At 48.2% G+C, this 19,236-nt stretch overlaps 1 protein-coding gene across 2 annotated transcripts in view; it reads left to right on the top strand.

Moving 5' to 3' along the window:
* Positions 1-19,236, top strand: part of AATF (apoptosis antagonizing transcription factor) — a 62,620-nt gene that overhangs the window by 16,307 nt on the left and 27,077 nt on the right. For both annotated transcript variants that reach the window (XM_028707362.2, XM_028707360.2), the window contains exons 5-8: positions 9,482-9,596; positions 10,919-11,126; positions 12,214-12,378; positions 13,598-13,681. In XM_028707362.2, the coding sequence (XP_028563195.2) occupies positions 9,482-9,596; positions 10,919-11,126; positions 12,214-12,378; positions 13,598-13,681 (572 nt within the window). The remainder of the gene's footprint in view (positions 1-9,481; positions 9,597-10,918; positions 11,127-12,213; positions 12,379-13,597; positions 13,682-19,236) is intronic.

Here is a 19,236-nt window from a genome sequence, read left to right as displayed (position 1 = left end):
GGAAATGATTAACAATAGGACCCACAAAGTGGAGGAGGAAGTCCAAGAGATTCCTTGGGATCTTGTTTTTATATTGAATGTTGGATGTGTGACTGTGAAATTTTAATCTGAAAAACCAAGCAAATAAATTTATTATGACAAAGTATTTTTAATAATATAATGAGGTATAGAAATGAAATGAAAAAGAGTAGGAAAAAAATTAATTTCACTTCCAAAAAATTAAGCTGCTTAGACATTCCGTTGCAGCAACCCTAACCTATGTTTAAGGTGGCATTTAGCAATTAGCTCATATCACCGGAGTTTCTAACACAGGTTTCTGCTACCAGACGTCAATGCGACTTTTACTGTGGGGAATCGGTCGTAAGCTACTTTTGAGAGCTGCTTGGAGCAATAAAGTGAGATCTAACAACAAAACAAATGGATGGGTGGTAGAGCACGCAGTGTTGTTGGCCGATAGATAGCCTTTGTCAATGGTAGGGCAGGAGGCAGAGCCTATGATGGGACCTGATTGGTTTTAATTAAAGCTATTGAGGATGGGGGCTTATGGAGGGCGACAGACTGAGCTTAGCGCCCATTCGCCCTAGTCTCCAATCTCCACCGAGAGTACGTGATCTGCATGTAGAGAAATGGGAACTGCAACTCCCATTAGTGCCAGCAGACATGGTCCTTGTCCGGGAATGGTGGGAGTTATAGTTCATCGACATCTGGGCGAGGATGTAGAAGGACCTGGACTCAATCCCCGACCTGTCCAGTTGTAGGGATTTCGAGTTTCTGGGGAAGACCTTTCTCTGCTTGAAACCCTGAAAGAGCCGCCGCTGCCACTGCCGGTCTGAGTAGACACTACTGTACTTGATGGTCAAATAATCTGGCATGGTATAAAGCAGTTTCCTATGGTGCTGCTGCTTTCAAGCCATAATTTCACACTTTTCCTTTTTTTAATTAACCCTGGCACCTTGCAGGATCTGACTGCTAATTACCAACTCTCTCCCTCCCCCCCTCCTCTCTGTTTACAGTTCAAGCTATTTTATTTATAGCTAATCTTCAGCAGGCACTGTTTCAATCACTGCTAGAGCTGGAAGCCTGTACTTCATGCTGTTGGGGAAACAGCTGGGAATCCTAGTTATTTAAACAATATATAAATCATTTAATCTTGTAACAAGTAGGGTTTGGTTTTTTTCTCGGGGAGGGGGAGAGAAATCTGGCACTCTGCAGCAACACAACCTATGTGGGATGGGAGCAGGGGCATGCCGGGAATTGGAACAGCAAGACATTGGAGGGTGAGGCCTCCTTTTTAATAAACATAAAATGGACTTCTTGAGGAATCTGTCAATTTTTTAAAAAATAGGCGCTTACAAAAAATAGGGAATTGGGAATAGCCTCTTAGCTTTCATTTTAAAAAGTTTTGTTTATTATTATTTACAGTGGTACCTCGGTTCTCGTAACGTAATACGTTCCGGAAGACCATCCGAGTTCTGAAACGTTTCGAAAACCGAGGCGCAAAGGGCTGGCTGCAAATGCAGTTGAGAAAATTGAAAAAACACGCCATTCGGCTTCCGAGGCGCGTTCGAAAACGGAAGCATTTACTTCCAGGTTTTTGGCGTTCGGGTTCTGAAACATTTGTCAACGGAGACATTTTAAGAACCGAGGTACCACTGTATTACCCAGAGCCAGTGTGGTGTAGTGGTTAAGAGCGGTAGTCTCGTAATCTGGTGAATCGGGTTCGATTCCCCGCTCCTCCGCATGCAGCTGCTGGGTGACCTTGGGCCAGTCACACTTCTTTGAAGTCTCTCAGCCCCACTCACCTCACAGAGTGTTTGTTGTGGGGGAGGAAGGAAAAGGGGAATGTTAGCCGCTTTGAGACTCCTTAAAGGGAGTGAAAGGCGGGATACCAAATCCAAACTCTTCTTCTTCTCTTCTTCCTTCACCCTAAGGTTGCAGGGCGAGTTGCAACATTAAAACACAGCATTAATAACAGCTTTAAACTTAAAATCACCAAAATAAAATGGGTCTTATAATAATAATAATATAATAATAATTTATTATTTATACCCTGCCCATCTGGCTGGGCTTCCCAGCACCTCGAGTGTCGGAAGCCAGGGTAAAGAGATGCGTTGTCAGCATTCACCAAAAGCTATACTATGAAGCTACCAGATGCATCTCGGGGGGGGGGGGAGATTAGGGGTGCCTCAGCAATGCCTTCTCCTGCCCTCCCCAAGCATCTGAGGGTGGAGGAACTACCAAGAGGTTACCTTCTGCTCCTCTCACACCTGAGAAGGTCTGTAGCGAAGGAGGCCGTCTTTCAGATATTATGCATGCCCTGGGAGGGTTTTTGCTCTGAATAAATATTTTAAATGAAATCTCGGGGCTAGATTACTGCAGTGCGCTCTGTGTGGGGCTGCCCTTGGGCCTGGTTCACGAGCTAGAGGTAGCTTAGCGCTAGAGCGCTGAGGGGACTGATGGTGACGCCTCTACTGAAGCATCTGCTAAACTGGCTGCCCTTCTACAAGTTCTTGTATTGATATACAAAGCCCTGAACAACTCTGGCCTTAAGGACTGCCCAACTGCTTCTGTCCCATGAGATCATTCACAGCAACTCTCAAACAATTGCTGAATTAACTGATGGCAGCCGCCGCTAATATTTCTCTAAATCAGGCCTCTCTTCCTTCAAACAACTGCTGAAAAAGGTTGCGTCTTAGCTGCCTACCTCAAACTATATAAAGAGATGGAGCCAGGCGCAGCTTAGTAGGGAGGGAGTTCCACGTGCGAGAGCAGCTGCTGCTGAAAAGACCCTTCCCCAAGCCATGTGCTTCATCCCACATACGAACCACAAAGAGGGTCTTACCTGTTGACCTTAAAACACAGGAAGGCTGATAGGAAAGAAGGCGTTTTTTCAAATATTTAGGCCCCTTGCCTTTCAAAGCTTTAAAGCAGGCACCCCCAAACTCGGCCCTCCAGATGTTTTGGGACTACAATTCCCACCATCCCTGACCACCGGTCCTGTTAGCTAGGGATGATGCGAGTTGTAGTCCCAAAACATCTGGAGGGCCGAGTTTGGGGGTGCCTGCTTTAAAACGTGAATGCGAGCACCTTGAATCGAACCTGGAAAACACAGGAAGTTGTCTTACAATGAGTCAGACCAATGGCCCGTCTAACTTAGCATTGCCTACACTGACTGGCAGCAGCTCTCCGGGGTTTTGGGCAGGCTCTCTGACGGCCCTGCCTGGAGATTGAAGCTGGGACCTGCATGCAGAACAGGTGCTTCAGCTACAGCTTTCGCCTGATAACCCGCACCCCAAAAGATGTTTGCAGGAATTTTTTTCGGTGGTTGGAGTGGGGGCAAAGGTTGAGAGCACGCTAATTTCTCACAGAAACTTAGAATAATCATGCCTGCTACACTTTGCCTCTTGAATCGCTATAGGTTCTATAAATATACTAGAAACTTAAATCTTGTTTTTAAATGGAATAGGGGGATTATGGTTCATCTGGAGGGGGAGGGAAGGAGGAACGCCACACACACACGTCCCCGTCCCCCCCCCCCACTTCCTCTGTGAACGGCCATGCTTCAAATGCCAACATTTCTGCGCTAAATCTGGCGGATAATGGCGGCTGGGAGGACAGCGCTGACTCTCCTACAGGCCACTGCCCAACTTTAGGGGATGGTGACGCAACGGAGCGGTGGCGTAACTTCTTTGTTGCCAAAGTTAGAGGCCTTAAAATGTTAAAGCTTATTGTTATTCTGAGTTGATAATCTCTCCCTTGCTTTAATAATTTTTCCTCATGCCTGGATAGCCCGCGAGTTGCACGATAATCACTCACACAGCTTTGTAATCAATGCCCAAAGTAATAGGATTCCGCTGGCCAACGGCAATTAATAAATTTGTGTCTCTCTCCCCCCCACCCTTTTTTTTAAAACACTAGCAAGTCGGGCCTGAAATACGACTGACTGGCTTTTGCTCATTTGCATATTTATTGCAGTGGAAAAATTCTTGCGGAATGATTGATGTTGAGCCTGCCTCTTGAATTCCAACCAGTGCATTATTATGAAATGAAAAATGCCAGCCATACAGTTGATTAAAGTTGAAGACAGTGGAATCAGTGTTTTTTAAGATTGTGGGAGAATTAAAGGCATATTTTAATAGATGTTGACAAGAAGTGAACTAACAAAAGCAAAGCAAAGGATTTGCTTGAAAAGATTTAATCAAACGTGTTTCTTGGGGGATTAATTGCTGGGGATGACTAGCCTAGCGCCTGGGGTAGGCTGGGGAGGGGGGGGGCAGGCGGGGAGACGGTGCGGGAACCGGGGGGGGGGCGGTCCTAGCTTATGGGTTTGAATGAGAAGTATTGTTCTTGGGCCAACATATCGAGCGTTGCGTTTGACCTACGGTTTAACTCCGGTCTCAGAGCTGTCTGTGAAAAGGAACGAGAGTAGTCCCTCTTAATCCTAAATATCCAAACTGGACAGGGAAAAGTGACGTACACTCTTGGTTTCGCCATAATAACTTGTCTTGAGCTGGGGCGGGGTGGGGGGTTTCAGGAGGAGAGAATATATATTCATGTTGGTCTGTATATTTGTAATAATTCTGTGCCTGCAATATTTTGCAGCTGTGTGCGTGTACACTGAGCAGCTGAGCACATAAGCCTGGATGGGGGAAGCCGTTGGTGCCCTCTAGACTACAACTCCCATCATCACCGGCCATCCTGGCTGGGGCTGTTGGGACCCTGGAGTCGAACGACATCCAGGCCCTTCCCTTTGCTAAGGTGTTGAATTATCACCAACCAAGCAGCGGCTGAAGGAAACCTCTGGCCATTGGGCCATCTAGCTCTGTGTTGTCTGCACTGACTGGCAGCAGCTCTGCAGGGTTTCAGACACACTCAGCCCCACCTGGAGATGGCGGGGATTGAACCTGGGACCTTTTGAGTGCCAAACAGGTCGTGCTCTGCCATCTTCACCAAAAAATAGACTCAAGTCCTCCTGGCTCTGAATGAAGAAGGGTTGAATTAAATAGGCACATAGGAAGCTGCCTATTGGTCCATCCAGGCCAGTATCCCTATTGGCTGTGGCTCTCGAGGATTTCAGACCGTTGACATACCCAGCCCTGCTTGGAGATGCCAGGGGTTAAGAACATAAGAGCCTGCTGTGTCAGGCTAAAGGCCCCTCTAGTCCAGCATTTAACTTAAGCAAAATCCCTGTTGTCAGGGTGGGTTAGGGTTGCATGCGGAGGGTTGCATCTTGAGGGCTGCTGTGTGTGTGAATGCGTGTAATATATTTTGTATATCAGGCATAGGCAAACACTGGCCCTCCAGATGTTTTGGGACTACAATTCCCATCATCCCTGTCCACTGGTCCTGATAGTTATGGATGCATTGCTTAGGAATTAAGGGAAGCAGAAAAATCAGTGAAGTTTTGAGATCTGTGGTTCAAATCAGCATTGTTTGGAATGCTTCCGTCCGCCATCTTTGTTCAGAATGGCTTCTGGCTATATCTAAACATAGATGAAAGCCTGCTATTTGATCTCAGGAACCATCATGCGCAATCTGGTTATAATATTTTAAGAGGTGTCCAAATTCATAGCACACAAACAGCTTTCCAAAATATATAGCAGTTAACAGTAAAATTACTGATTATAGGTCAGAAAGTTAAAAACAAGTTGGCCTCACCCTCTTTGAAATATAGTCAGCAGTTAAACAATATGCATTATAAAACAAAACTACAGATTAAAAATTATAGATATATTCAGCTATGTCTTTCTCAGGGTTGACCTGCTGAAATGAACCGAGGTAAGTCATGTCGATTTAACTTCATTGGGTCTACTCTGAGTAGGACTCTTGTTGACCACTACCCATAGATTGTATCCAGTCTTAGTCAAGCTCAGAGTAGACCCACTGAAGTTAATGCACTTGTCTATCATAGGTCCATTAATTCCAATGGCTCAGCACTGAGTAGAACTTAGTTTAATACATCCCTGTGCATCTAGATATAGTCATGTCCATACATTTTAATGGGTCTCTTCTGAGTTGTACGAACATTGGACACAGCCCACAGCAAGTAAGTGACCAAATAGAGACTTCAAAGCTATTTAAATGCGTTATTGTTATTATTCTTAGTAAGCTAAACTGGGGCTAAATGATTTGACCCCCCCCCCTTTTGTCAGTTGCTTATAGCACGGTCTTGTGCTTGCTTACTCAAGAGTTAAGTCAGAAAGTTTTACATGGGAGCATTTTCCCAGTCACAACGTAAGCCTCACCAGGGACAGATCCACTCATTTAAAACACACCCAACACACATTTAAAGCCCACAATTACTCTTCAAAGAATCATGGGAGCCAGGGATTACAATTCCCATCACCCTTAATGAACCACAATTGCCAGGATTCGGGAGGGGGGGGGGCTAAATGTGCTTTAAATGTAGGATACCTGCTCCAGAGGTAAGCTCTCTTCAATAGAACTTATTCCCAGGTAAGCAGAATTAAAGTTATGGCTTCGTTTACTTCTTTTTTGGGGTGTGTGAAGGTATGCTTGTTTTATTCCTTTTCTTACAGGGAAACCCCACCTTGCAGGGTGCACACACAGTTATTTATTTCAGTTTTGCTTAAAAAAAGTAATTTATCCAAACAAACAGTTTGTATGGGATGGTGAATTTCTCCTCAACCTGTATTTCTTTTGCGCCTCTGTTCCCTCTCTCTCTTTCTCTCAGAGCCTTTTCAGGCAGTGTCTCTCAGACCCAAATATAATAACCTCTGTTGCTGTCTCTTTTGCATATGTTGAGTGTCAGCTGCAGCAGATGTGACCCCCTTTCCACACACACACACCCCTCCCCGGGCGGCCGCCGCTCCTCTCCTCTCTCCCCGCCGTCATATATCTTGCGGCGCTCCTCGCCATTCAGGAATAAACATGTGTAATGTGCTTGATGGTGAAAATAATTCCCCACCTTATCTTCGCTTTGTTCTCTTGCCTGCCTGCCACTTGTCACACAGGGTGATACGATGGCTCCTTTTGTGCTTCCTCCCTCGCCGCCGCGTAAGCCCCCATATGCTATAAATGGGTTTGGGGGCCCGCCCCCATTTTTTAACAAGATGGCAAGCTGAAGACGGGGGGTGGCTGGGTGGGTGAGAAAAGAGGCGCTTTCCTCCCTCTCCCCAGTCCAAAAATACGGGCTTACAAGCAGCCTTGTGGATTTTAAGCAGGGGTCAGCAAACTTTTTCAGCAGGGGGCCGGTCCACTGTCCCTCAGACCTTGTGGGGGGCCGGACTATATTTTTGGGGGAAAAAATGAATTCCTATGCCCCACAAATAATCCAGAGGTGCATTTTAAATAAAAGCACACATTCTGCTCATGCAAAAACACCAGGCAGGCCCCACAAATAACCCAGAGATTAAAATAAAAGGACACATCCTACTCATGTAAAAACAGGCTGATTCCTGGACCATCCGCGGGCCGGATTTAGAAGGTGATTGGGCCAGATCCGGCCCCCGGGCCTTAGTTGGCCTACCCATGATTTTAAGCATTAAGAAAAACCAGCCAGCCTATTTCCACCCCTGCACACAAATATTTATGTAATGTTAGGGGACATGTGTCCCTACTCGACCCTTAAGGCAGGCACGGGGAGCCCTTTCCCCCCCAAGGTGTGCATTCCGTCATGGGCAATGTTCTGAGGGCCACATCAGTCATCAAGACTCTGTGATTGGCAGGTGTGACTTTGTTGGTGTCAACCACCACCGTGTATTGCATGGTTGGCGCTGACCCGCAGCAGAGCCTTCTTGGTGGTGGTTCCACCTGCTTGTGGAATGCCCTCCCTCGCAACATGCATCTCTCTCTCTCTCATTATTGACTTTTCAGTGGAATTCAAGAGGCATTCTGGTTCACCCAGCCATTGGATGGCTGAGAGAGCCATGTTTCCGGCAACCCTGAAATCATCTGTTACGAGACTTTGTTCATCCATTTAAGCAGCTTTTATAGGCTTTCTAGTGATCTAGTTTTAGTCATGCTTTTGCCACCCTGGGCTCCTTTGGAAAGAAGAACAATGGGATATAAAATAATGATAATGGCCAGACACGCAACAGTCTCCATCTAGCCAAGCAAAAGGTAGACTATCTCAGTTCAAGGGTGCTTTTCCCAGCCAGGTAAAATCACCAGAGGGTTTGAAGCCAGGCCAGCGAGGGATGCGACCTTAGCAGGATCCCCAGGGCCGAATTGAGGAGCCTTCAGGGCCAGGTTGGTTCCACCCTCCAAAGCCTGAGGTTCCTCAACCCTGAATTAAGGCAGGTTGAGAGGAGCTGTACCTTAGTGGCCGACTGCCCCCTTTGCATGCAGAGGGCTCCAAGCTAAGCCCCTCGCACCTCTGGCTTAAAAGGCTCCTGCAGGAGGTGATAGGATACACCTGCCTTTCCCTGAAGCCCTGGAGAGCTGCTGCTGGTCTGAGTAGGCAGTATTGGACTTGATCAGTGTTTCCCAAGGTTGGGTCTCCAGCTGTTGTTGGACTACAGTTCTCATCATCTCTGACCACTGGTCATGCTAGCTAGGTATGAGTTGTAGTCCAAAAAAACAGCTGGAGGCGCAAGTTTGAGAAACCCTGGACTAGATGGGCTGGTAGTCTGAGCTGGTTTAAGGCAGCTTCCTACATTCCCACTCCCTCCCCCTAAGAGCAGTGGTGGGGAACCGGTGGCCTTCGCAGTTGTAGTCGAACTCCAGTTCCCATCATCCTCCAGTGGCCAGGAATGATGGGAGTTGTAGTTCAGCAGAAGGTGAAGGTCCTTCAGTTCCGCACCCCTTTCCTAGGACTCTTTCTCACCTTCCCTTTGTTGGGAGTTCAACAGAAGGGATCATTTCGTTTGCAACTTAAGAGTTAATTCTGTTCTCCCAAGGCGGGTGGGAGGGGCAGAGGTGTTGCTTAGCAACTAACCAGAGTGGCATGATCTTTGTGGAGGTAACACATGTTCTGCTTGGGTGTCTAGTTGAGGCAGATTTAGTTGCACCCAACTCTTCTCTCAAAAAGGCAGGCCCCTGAAAGGCAAAAGCTCTCTGTTTATTTCTCCTCGAATGGTGCACTGTTCTTGTTTGGTTTTGCTCCGTGAAGCATTAACCGAGATTTCTTTCCTCTCTGGGCTCCCTCTGTGTTGTTCAAGCAACTTTGCTAGCACCCTTTGCATGTCTTAATTCTTCACCACTTTCACCGTTCTGGATTCTGCAGGAAACTCTTTGCGGCCAGAGTGCAAAGATGTGCAAATTTATTCACATTGTTTGTTCATTCGTTTTCTTCCCGGACGAAGAACTTAAAAGTGCAATGGCAAATAGCATGGTCTTCCTGCTGCCATCGGAGAAGTCACATGGGGTGGGGAAGTGTCAAAACTGCTGCCCCACCTGCTGCCTGCAAGGTCCTCGATTATTCTCTCCACCCCCACCCCCCAAAATCTCCTGTCTTTGAAGCTTTTCTGGTAGTGAATCTTTGGGAAACATTAAATGCCATTTCCATTTTGTTCCGCAGATCACAAAGCCCTCAAGGCTTTGCTGAGGACCCTGGTGGATCTCCAGGATGAGCTTTTGCACCAGTATTCGGGCACGAGACATCTGGTAGATGGAGAGCAGGGGAAAGAGGAGAGGTAAATGCAAAAACAATGGCAGTTCTGTCGACCTCAGGGATGAGGCTGGGGAAACTTTCCCCTCTGGCTGGAAAGGGGAAAGGCCCATAGCTTAGTGGGTAGAGAATCTGCCAGTCTCGGGTTCAATCCCCGGCCTCTCCAGTTAGAGCTGGGAAAGACCCCTGTCTTAAACCTTGGGAGTTGCTGCCGGCCAGTGTAGACAGTACTGAGGTAGATGGACCAGTGGTTTGCCTTGTTATAGACCAGCTTCCTTTGTTCCCAAGTTCCATGCCAGTCGGAGAGCAAAAAGTGGGTGAAGCGATTGGTTCTGGAACTGACAGCTGTACAATAAGCTACGCTCCACCCCTGGAAAAGTTAAAGAGGTTTTTATTATGTATTTTGTCTTCTCATTTTGTATGTTTATGTTGTGAACGGCCTTGTGATCTTCAGATGACCCGGGCTGCATGCAAATTTAATAATTAAATGATAATAATCAGAGGTTTTTTGCATTCTGCCCCACCCTGCCCCTATGCGTCTCTGCACCCAGGCATGCAAGAGGCATTATGATCTCAGTTCAAGAGCACTTTCCAAATGCTGTAACTTTTCCTCCTTTATGGAAGTAGGTGTTGAAGGAGGGGGGGGGGGAAGGAGATTTGTCAAGTAATCCTCAGGGGGAGAACCCAGCAGTTAGGGACTTACCCAGAACTGTCATAAGGGAAGATGAGGTTGTGGGGGGGGGGGGGGCTCTGAGAGCACTTGTGAGTTGGCTGCTCTCATCTGGGGAAGATTTCGGAACAAGGGTGCTGCGTTGCTACCGGACCAAGTTCAAAGTGCTAATATAGGTATATATAGAGCCCTTAACAGGTTGGGACCAGTTTCCTTGCACGATTGTTTTACCCCATATGTGCCGGTTCATCTCCTTGGGTCTGCAGAACTTGCACGGCTGTGGGTCCCACATAGAAATCATTCTACACTGGTGAGAATTCAACTTTTGCTGTGGCAGCATGAACACTCCCTGCTTGTTGACATTAGGCAAGCGTCTTTGCTGTTTCCGGCGCATGCTTAAAACATTTCTGTTTAGGCAAGCCCATCCAGATGTGTAGATGTCACATGTGTTTTATCCCTCTTAAGCCAATGTTGCTTTTCATCACCACCTGGATATGCTTAAATACTTGTTTTTTAACCCATTTTTAAACCGATAATTTCAGTGTTTTATATTTGTTGTAAGCCACTTAGAGGTCGTCCCCCATCCCTGTCCCCCCCCCCAAATCATATAGTGGTATATTGCTAAATAAATAAATGCATTGATTTACATGTTCTTGATCTTGCTTTTTTTTTTTAAGCAACGAAGAGATCCCAAGCGGCGATGACGACGATGACCAAGCTGAGAGGGAAGACAAGGAGAGGAAGAGGCCACGCAAGCGGAAGCTGGGAATGGACGATTATCCAGAGTTCGCGGCCAAGCGGTTCGCCGACTTCCGGTCCTATCGGAACAGCACGCTGCAGAAGTGGCATGATAGGACCAAGCTGGCTTCTGGGAAGCTGGGGAAGGCAAGAGTCGCTCCTCTCTTTTGGGGGGTGGGCGCAGGTCATAGGTCACGTGTGGCTTGTGGCTGCCTTGCAGTGCTAAGATCCCATTGTCAGGGAAAGCTGCATATTGTGTAGATCCCCACTTTGAAAACCTAAAAGGGAAAGAAAAAGCTACATAAACTTGTAAAACGTGTGCGTGTAAAAATGCATTGTGAACTGCCCTGAATGCTATAGGTGAAAGGCAGTATACAAATTCAATGCATACTTGCATACATACATAATAGCACCTGCATCAAGAAATTGAAAATAGTAATAGTAAGAAGAAGAAGAAGAGTTTGGATTTGATATCCTGCTTTATCACTACCCTAAGGAGTCTCAAAGCGGCTAACGTTCTCCTTTCCCTTCCTCCCCCACAACAAACACTCTGTGAGGTGAGTGAGGCTGAGAGACTTCAGAGAAGTATGACTAGCCCAAGGTCACCCAGCAGCTGCATGTGGAGGAGCAGAGACACGAACCCGGTTCCCCAGATTACGAGTCCACTGCTCTTACCCTGCCCTGCCCATCTGGCCGGGCCTCCCCAACCACTCTGGGTGACTCCCAACAGAATATAAAAAACACGATAAAACATCAAACTTTAAAAACTTCCCTAAACAGGGCTGCCTTCAGATGTCTTCTAAAAGTCAGATAGTTGTTTATTTCCTTGACATCTGATGGGAGGACGTTCCACAGGGCGGGCGCCACTACCAAGAAGGCCCTCTGCCTGGTTCCCTGTAACCTCACTTCTTGCAGGGAGGGAACCGCCAGAAGGCCCTCCTTGCAGCTGGACCTCAGTGTCCGGGCTGAACAGTGGGGGTGGAGATGCTCCTTCAGATGCCTCTGGGAAAATCCTTGGCTGACCATTTAGGAAGGAGGGTTAACTCATTGGAGGGAACTGAAAATGCTCTCTGGTCCAGCCATCTATTGGAGACGGACAACTGAAATCGCAAGTTAAAGCCTCACTCACGTAGGAAATACTTTCCAGCTTATCCACTGGGACAGAAAGATTGGGGCAGGGGAACGGAAGATGGCTTTCCCTGCATTTGTCTGACTTTGGTTAATGTCCCTCCAGGGTTTTGGTGCCTTTGAGCGTTCCATCCTGACCCAGATCGATCACATCTTGATGGACAGAGAGAGGTTGCTCCGGCGGACGAGGACCAAGCGGTCAGCCTACAGAGTGCTGGGGAAGCTGCAGCCAGCCCCTGAGCCGCTGCCAGCCACTCTGCCAGGACAGGCGGTAAGCTGGAGATTTGGGTGGGTGGGCCGGGGGGGGGGTAGTGAGGAAGGAAACAGATTGGCTGCTGCAGTTTGAGAGCAAGGCACCTTTCTTGTTTTGAGAAGATCGCTGGAAGAAGGCAGGCCGAGAAGGAATTTTGTAACGCAGTGGAGTGAAGAGATTGTAAGGTTTGCAAGTGAAGCTAGCAAAAGGTCTTTGACTTGCCATAGGCTATATTCCCTGAGCTCCTTTGGGTTCCTCTTTTGGATGGGGAATAAATTTAATAAATGAGTGTAAGCTGCGGTTCGGGGATTTTAAGCACCAAAGTGACGATGGGTATTTCCACAGTTTCTTAGATTTCTGTTGGGGACTCTGTCATAGCTTGCTACTGGGGAACTCCCACTGGGAAATTGGTGAGGCAATGGCTCCAAGGAGTGGGGGAGAGAGAACAGGCTTGGGGGCAGCTAGGTCCTGGTCCCCTGAACCAGAGATGGGGATCCTGTGGCCCTCCAGATTTTGTTGAGAGGCCTCCCAACTCCCATCAGCCCCAGCCAGTGTGGCCAGCGGTTGGAGATGATGGGAGTTGTAGTCCAGCAACACCTGGAGGGACCACAGGTTCCTAAACCCACATCCTTAAGCCTCTTTGAGTTTATTTTATAAAGCCAAGTTACGGTATGTCGTCGTGGCTTCTCAGCAGCTCTGTGGTCACAGGGGCCACTGAGAAAGCAGCGTCTTGAGCCCAGGTTCAAGCCCAGAGAGTACCGTATTTTTCGCACCATAGGGCGCACCAGACCATAGGGCGCACCCAGTTTTTTTGGGGGGGAATAAAGGGGGGGAAATTATTTTTCCCCCAGGCGCAGGGCTGGGGCGGGGGAAGCTCGAGCTTCCCCCGACCCCAGCCCCCAAACAGGCAGCTCTCTGCAAGCCGTGGGAGCGCTCCCACTGCTTGCTGAGAGGTGCGCGAAGCCTGGACGTGCTGAGCTGAGCGCGCGCAGGCTTCAGCATGCAGGCAAGTCTCCGCAAGCAGCGGGAGCGCTCCCGCTGCTTGCGGAGAGGTCCGCGAAGCCTGGAGAGCAAAGGGGTCGGTGCGCACCGACCCCTCTCACTCTCCAGGCTTCAGTGAAAGCCTGCATTCGCACCATCGGACGCACACACATTTCCCCTTCATTTTTGGAGAGGAAAAAGTGTGTGCTATGGTGCGAAAAATACGGTATTCATGATTTTTCTCTTGCCTTACTAGGAGGCCCTTCCGCCAACAACATCCAACGCGCACCTCAAAGACCTGGATGAGGAGATCTTTGATGACGACGACTTCTACCATCAGGTGGGGGCCTTGTGGCAGTGGGGGGAAACTTTTAAGCCGAGCAGAATAAGTTGCAAGCCCCTGTGTGTCTTTGCTCAGATGTGCTCCGCTTTTCATGCATGTAAATGAACAGCTATCTCTGGCCCACCACCCATTGAGAGATAGCACCGTTCCTTTTTCTACAGGGAGCTCCTTTGTAAAAGGAATTGGAGGGGGGACTTTTGTAGCTGTGTTCCATCATGCGCAGCCTTCGGCGGAGCACATACTCGTGGTGGCAGAAGTGGGTGTGCCCAGACACACTGCTCTCCCTTGAGGCAAGCAAGGGGCGTTATCGCTAGAGTAGGGCGGAAAAAGGGACGCGGGTGGCGCTGTGGGTTAAACCACAGAGCCTAGGACTTGCCGATCAGAAGATCGGCCGTTCGAATCCCCACAATGGGGTGAGCTCCCGTTGCTCAGTCCTGCTCCTGCCCACCTAGCAGTTCGAAAGCACGTCAAAGTGCAAGTAGATAAATAGGTACCACTCTGGCAGGAAGGTAAACGGCGTTTCCGTGTGCTGCTCTGGTTCTCCAGAAGCGGCTTAGTCATGCTGGCCACATGACCCGGAAGCTGTACGCCGGCTTCCTCGGCCCATAAAGTGAGATGAGCGCCGCAACCCCAGAATCGGTCACGACTGGACCTAATGGTCCGGGGTCCCTTTACCTTTACCTTTAGGGCGAAGAAAGCGGGGCCAGCGAGCATCGTGGCCTGGGCAAAGTTTCTGTGCTTGAGGGTCCCCACCCCTGCTTAACATGCTATCAATGACACACACACACCACAGCCCCAGCAACGAAGTTCTCAATTTCACAGCTTGTAGCCATATAGGATAATACCAACAGTCCTTTTTTCCTTTTTTTGAAAGGCATTTCCTTAAGGCCTAATAATAATAATAATAATAATAATAATAATGGACTTAATCTGTTCTTACTGTTGTAAATTTGTATTTTTGTGTCTCCTTTCCTTTTTTTTGGTACACTGCCAGGATGGTTTTCAAATGGTGGGTGGTTTATAAATCCTTTAAATAAATCATGTAGCATATGTGCACACAGAGAGAGGAAGGAGTAAAAGAAAGAGAGATGAACATAGTAGGATGGAGACAGAGAAGGGCAGGCAGAATTCTCTTTCCGCAATAGGGCTTTTCAGCTATGCAAGTACTACAGGGGATTTAGGGGCCTTCTGGAACAGCGCTGGGGTGGGACAAGAAATTGGGAGTATTTGGCAGGGGTACTTTGCCCCCTCCTCAGTTAATTGGGGTGCCAGGGTTAATCTAAATTAAAATGAATAGAGGTCTTGGAAGGGAATGGGAGCACCTGACTTTCAAGCAAATGGAGTTGCCAGGATCTGCTTTGTGTGTGGTTGGCCATTTCCCGAAGTGCGAGGGGAGGGCAGTGGGCGCGGAGAAAGGAGCCATGAATGGTGGGTGTGCAAATGATGAGTGTGCAAATGGTGGGTGGCTCTATACAAAAGGAGGGAGGAACTGCCTTTGGTGATGACTTACATATTGCACGTTCGTCGCTTAGACTTGCTGCTGTTAGGCTGCACCTGCTTGAACAGAGAGCAAGAGGGAGAGGCGGGGGGGGGGAGAGGAGGACGTTTTCCAGGTGCTGCCAACATCTGGCAGCTCAGCAGGGGCCGGTCCTGACTCCTGGCTACCCTACTGTCTCTAAATACGGTCCTTGGGATGCGTGGGGGCTTCAATCACTTCCCTGGATTTGGCAGCGGGCTGCGACAGCTTATCCGTGCCTCGTACATCACGCTCAAGACATCTGCTCAGCTGAGAAATACGCCTTCGTTTTTCTTTTCTTCTTCTTCTTCTGCTTCTTTTTGCTTCACACACACACACACACACACACACACCCGCCAGCTTCTCTCCCTCCTTTCCAATCCCCAATACGCTTCTTGGGGGAGATGATCTGTTAAAAGATTACCACTTCATTGTGTCCCAAGTAATTGTGGGAATGCTAGGCCACCTTGACAGGCTCTGTGTAGCCGTACCTGTTCCACTGACCTGGCTCATTTTCCTCCTGTTCAGTGGGATTTGGCAAAGAAATTGGACCTGGAGCCTTTTTCAACGACAAGCCTGAAAGGCGAGTCGGGGAGCGGATGCATGTGTTTTCTGCCAGCCTCACACTTAAAAGCGGCTACATAAAGGACCTTCCTTTTTTATTTGTTAGGGCTGTGAGCCAGAGCTGGGAAGCTGCTTCTGGGGAGCGAGGGGTTGGAGGGGAAGAGCATAATAATAATAATAATAAATTTTATTTATACCCCACCCTACCCAGCCAAGACCGGGCTTAGGGTGGCTAACACCAAATATAAAAACAATTGATTGAAATACAGCTTAAAAAACAAGATTAAAACACAACATTAAAATGCAGCCTCATTTCAGTGGAAACTCAAATCAAAAACTTTTTTGGGGATGAAAACGTCAAGTCTTCACCAAGGCTAACTATCCAGACTGGTCCTACGTGGGCCAGAAAAAACCAGGGAAGTCCCAAAATAGGAGTTCCATCGCAGAAGGAGAAAGGAAAAAAGAAAGAGGGGGAGGGAATCAAATTGATTTCAAGCCAAAGGCCAGGCAGAACAACTCTCTCTTACAGGCCCTGCGGAACGAAATCAGATCCTGCAGGGCCCTGGTCTCATGAGACAGAGCGTTCCACCAGGCCGGAGCCAGTGTTGAAAAGGCCCTGGCTCTGGTTGAGGCTAATCTAACATCTTTAGGGCCCGGGACCTCTAGGGTGTTGCTATTTATGGACCTTGAGGCTCTCTGTGGGGCAGACCGGGAGAGGCGGTCCCGTAGGTAGGAGGTCCTAGTTCGATCAAAGACTAGGTGCTGAATGCCTGGGCCTGTTACTTTCCACATGATCCTATATGGACTAATGAGCATCATCAGAGCCACTTCTCTGCATGCTTCCTCTGCTGAAGAGAGGGGTGGAGAGACAAAAAGGGGCTTTTTCCAGTTGTGGCTCTCTGATTGCAGAGTGCTCTCATCAGGGAAGCACCCCTGGCGCCATCACGGTCAAATTTTAGGCTCACAAGGAAATGAAGAGAGCCTATTTGAATCAGGCCAGTGGCCCATTGAGTCCAGCATCCTGTTCTCACAGTGGCCAACCAGATGTCCAAAATGAGAAGTTCCAAAGCAGAACCTGAGTGCAACAACAGCACTCTCCCCGCTTGCAATTCCCATAAATTGGTACCTACAAGTATCCTGCCTCCAGCTGCGAAGGAAGAGCACAGCTGTCGTGTCTGGTAGCCATTGATAGCCCTCACCTCCACAATTTTGCCTATAATCATATTTTAAAGCCATTCAACTTGCTGGTCGTCGCTGCCTCTTGTGGCAGTGAGTTCCGTAGTTCAACTACGCGCTCTGTGTGATGAAGGGACTTTCTCCTTTCTGTCCTGAATCTTCCAGCATTCAGCTTCATTGAATGTCCACGAGTTCTAATGTTAGGAGAGAGGGTGAACATTATTTTATTTCTCCACTTTTCTCTGTGGCAGTGTGCTCCTGAATCCAAGGCATCACAAGCAGGGAGAATGCTCTTGTGCTTGTGCTCACCTGGGGTGTCTGGTTGGCCTGAGAACAGGATTGCAGAACTGGACGGCCTCTTCTTAGGTCCTTAATTTCTGCATCTTTTAACTACTTGAGCACTTCCAGCTCTGATTTTGCAGGCACGTGTCGTGTACAAAACGGACTTTAAACAAAGCAACTTCAGTGTTTTTGTGGTGCGCGCGCGCGCGCACACACACACACACACACGAGATTTCTGATAATGCCATGCAGACAAGTAATTACAAAATCTGGCAAACTATTACAAGTCAATAATGGTGAAAAATGGAAAGAGGAAGTGGGCTTTTTTTCCTCCTCCTCCTCCTCCTTCCATCCTGACAAGTTGGTTTACCTTAATTAAACTGGTGAGCGATTAATATGGACAGTTGATCTTGTGGCTCTCATTAGATGCATTTAGAGGGTGTCCCCCCCCCACCCCCCCGGAAATAGGAGCTGCCTGCAGCCATTCCATAGGTTAATGGCAATACAATAATCTTATCATAGGCATGTGTCTCTGGAATGGCTGAGTAGGTGGTTAATAGCACGTTTTTAAAGCTTGGTTTGGGGGCTCCTCTTAATGGGTTACTAAGAAAAGGACACGTCATCTTTTCTGTTGCTTTTCACAGTTACACAGTTTTCCACAGCGGCATTCTTTATATTTAATTTTTTTGCGGGTCGTTGCTGAGCTGGTGGCCGATGTAATTAATGCCTAACCTTCAGCAGCTGTGGATCGGTGTTGGTATATTCATGGTGAAGCTGTCATTTAGAAGCTAAGAAGAGCTGTGCTGGATCAGGTCATTGGATCCTTGTTCTCCCAGTGGCCAGTGAGATGCTTGTGGGAAACTCAAACGCTGGGCTTGAGCACAGCAGCCCTCTTCCCTCCTGCAGTTTCCAGCAACTGGTATTCAGAAGCATATTGCCTCTGGCCTGGCAGGAACGTAGCCATCGTGGATAGTAATGGAAAGCACAAAAGCAAAACCTGAGCCCAGCAGCGCCCTGTCCACCTGCAGTTCTCGGCTCCCAGTCAGCTACTGTGGAGGTAGAACACAGGCGTGCTGTCGAGTAATGGTTAGTAATGCTAATTTGTAACCTAAAGCAGAACTGATAGCTTTCTGTGACTCTCCACAGGTGGCTTTAGACATGCACTTGCAAGGTCTAATTCTCAGTGTTTGTTTTCGCCCGTAACCAGCTTTAGAGGGGCACTTTCGCCTTTTCTGAGTGTGCATTGTTGGCTGCTGATAGCTTGTTGCCCCAAAACAGCAGGATACTTTCCCAGTGTGTAGCCAACACACTGCGATCCTCATCGGAGGCCCTTCTTCGTGTGCCGCCTCCGCGAGAAGTTGGCAACATGAGAGTGGGCCTTTTCTGTGGTGGCTCCCTGCTTGCGGAATGCTCTCCCCAGGAAGCCTCGCCTGGTGCCTTTGTTACATATCTTTAGGTGCCAGGTAGTAAAAGAAGCATTCCTCATCTCCCAGACCTTTGGCTAATTAAATCCATGGCCTTTTAAACTGTGGTAGGGGGGCATTGGACAGTGTTATAGAAGCGACCAACATGAATTTGACCAAACTGCGGGAAGACAGGAGTGCCTGGCGTGCTCTGGCGCATGGGGTCACGAAGAGTCAGACACAACTAATCAACTAAACAACAAACAAAAGGGGGTATTTTTTTTTTTGCTTATTATGGTATGCATTTTTGTGTGGTTTTTTTAATACGTAACCCGCCCTGTGATCCTTGGATGAAGGGCGGTATAGAAATTTAAACAACAACAACAATAATGAACTCTGTTACAAGAACATTGGAAGAGTTCTGCTGGATCTCAGGACAAAGGCCCATCTAGTCTAGCATCCTTTCATCACAGCGGCCAACTGGATACCCGTGGGAAGTCTGCAAGAAGGCTCTGGGTGCAAGAGCAGTCTCCCCACGTTTCCCCCAGCAGCTAGCATCCAGTAGCATTACTGCCTCCCAACAGCGGAGGCAGAACAAAGCCATCTTGGCT

This window comes from Podarcis muralis, chromosome 15 (genome assembly GCF_964188315.1).
Source record: "Podarcis muralis chromosome 15, rPodMur119.hap1.1, whole genome shotgun sequence".
Taxonomy (NCBI): Eukaryota; Metazoa; Chordata; class Lepidosauria; order Squamata; family Lacertidae; genus Podarcis; species Podarcis muralis.
Note: the sequence above shows the minus strand (reverse complement) of the source record. Positions and strands in the feature narration are given on the sequence as shown.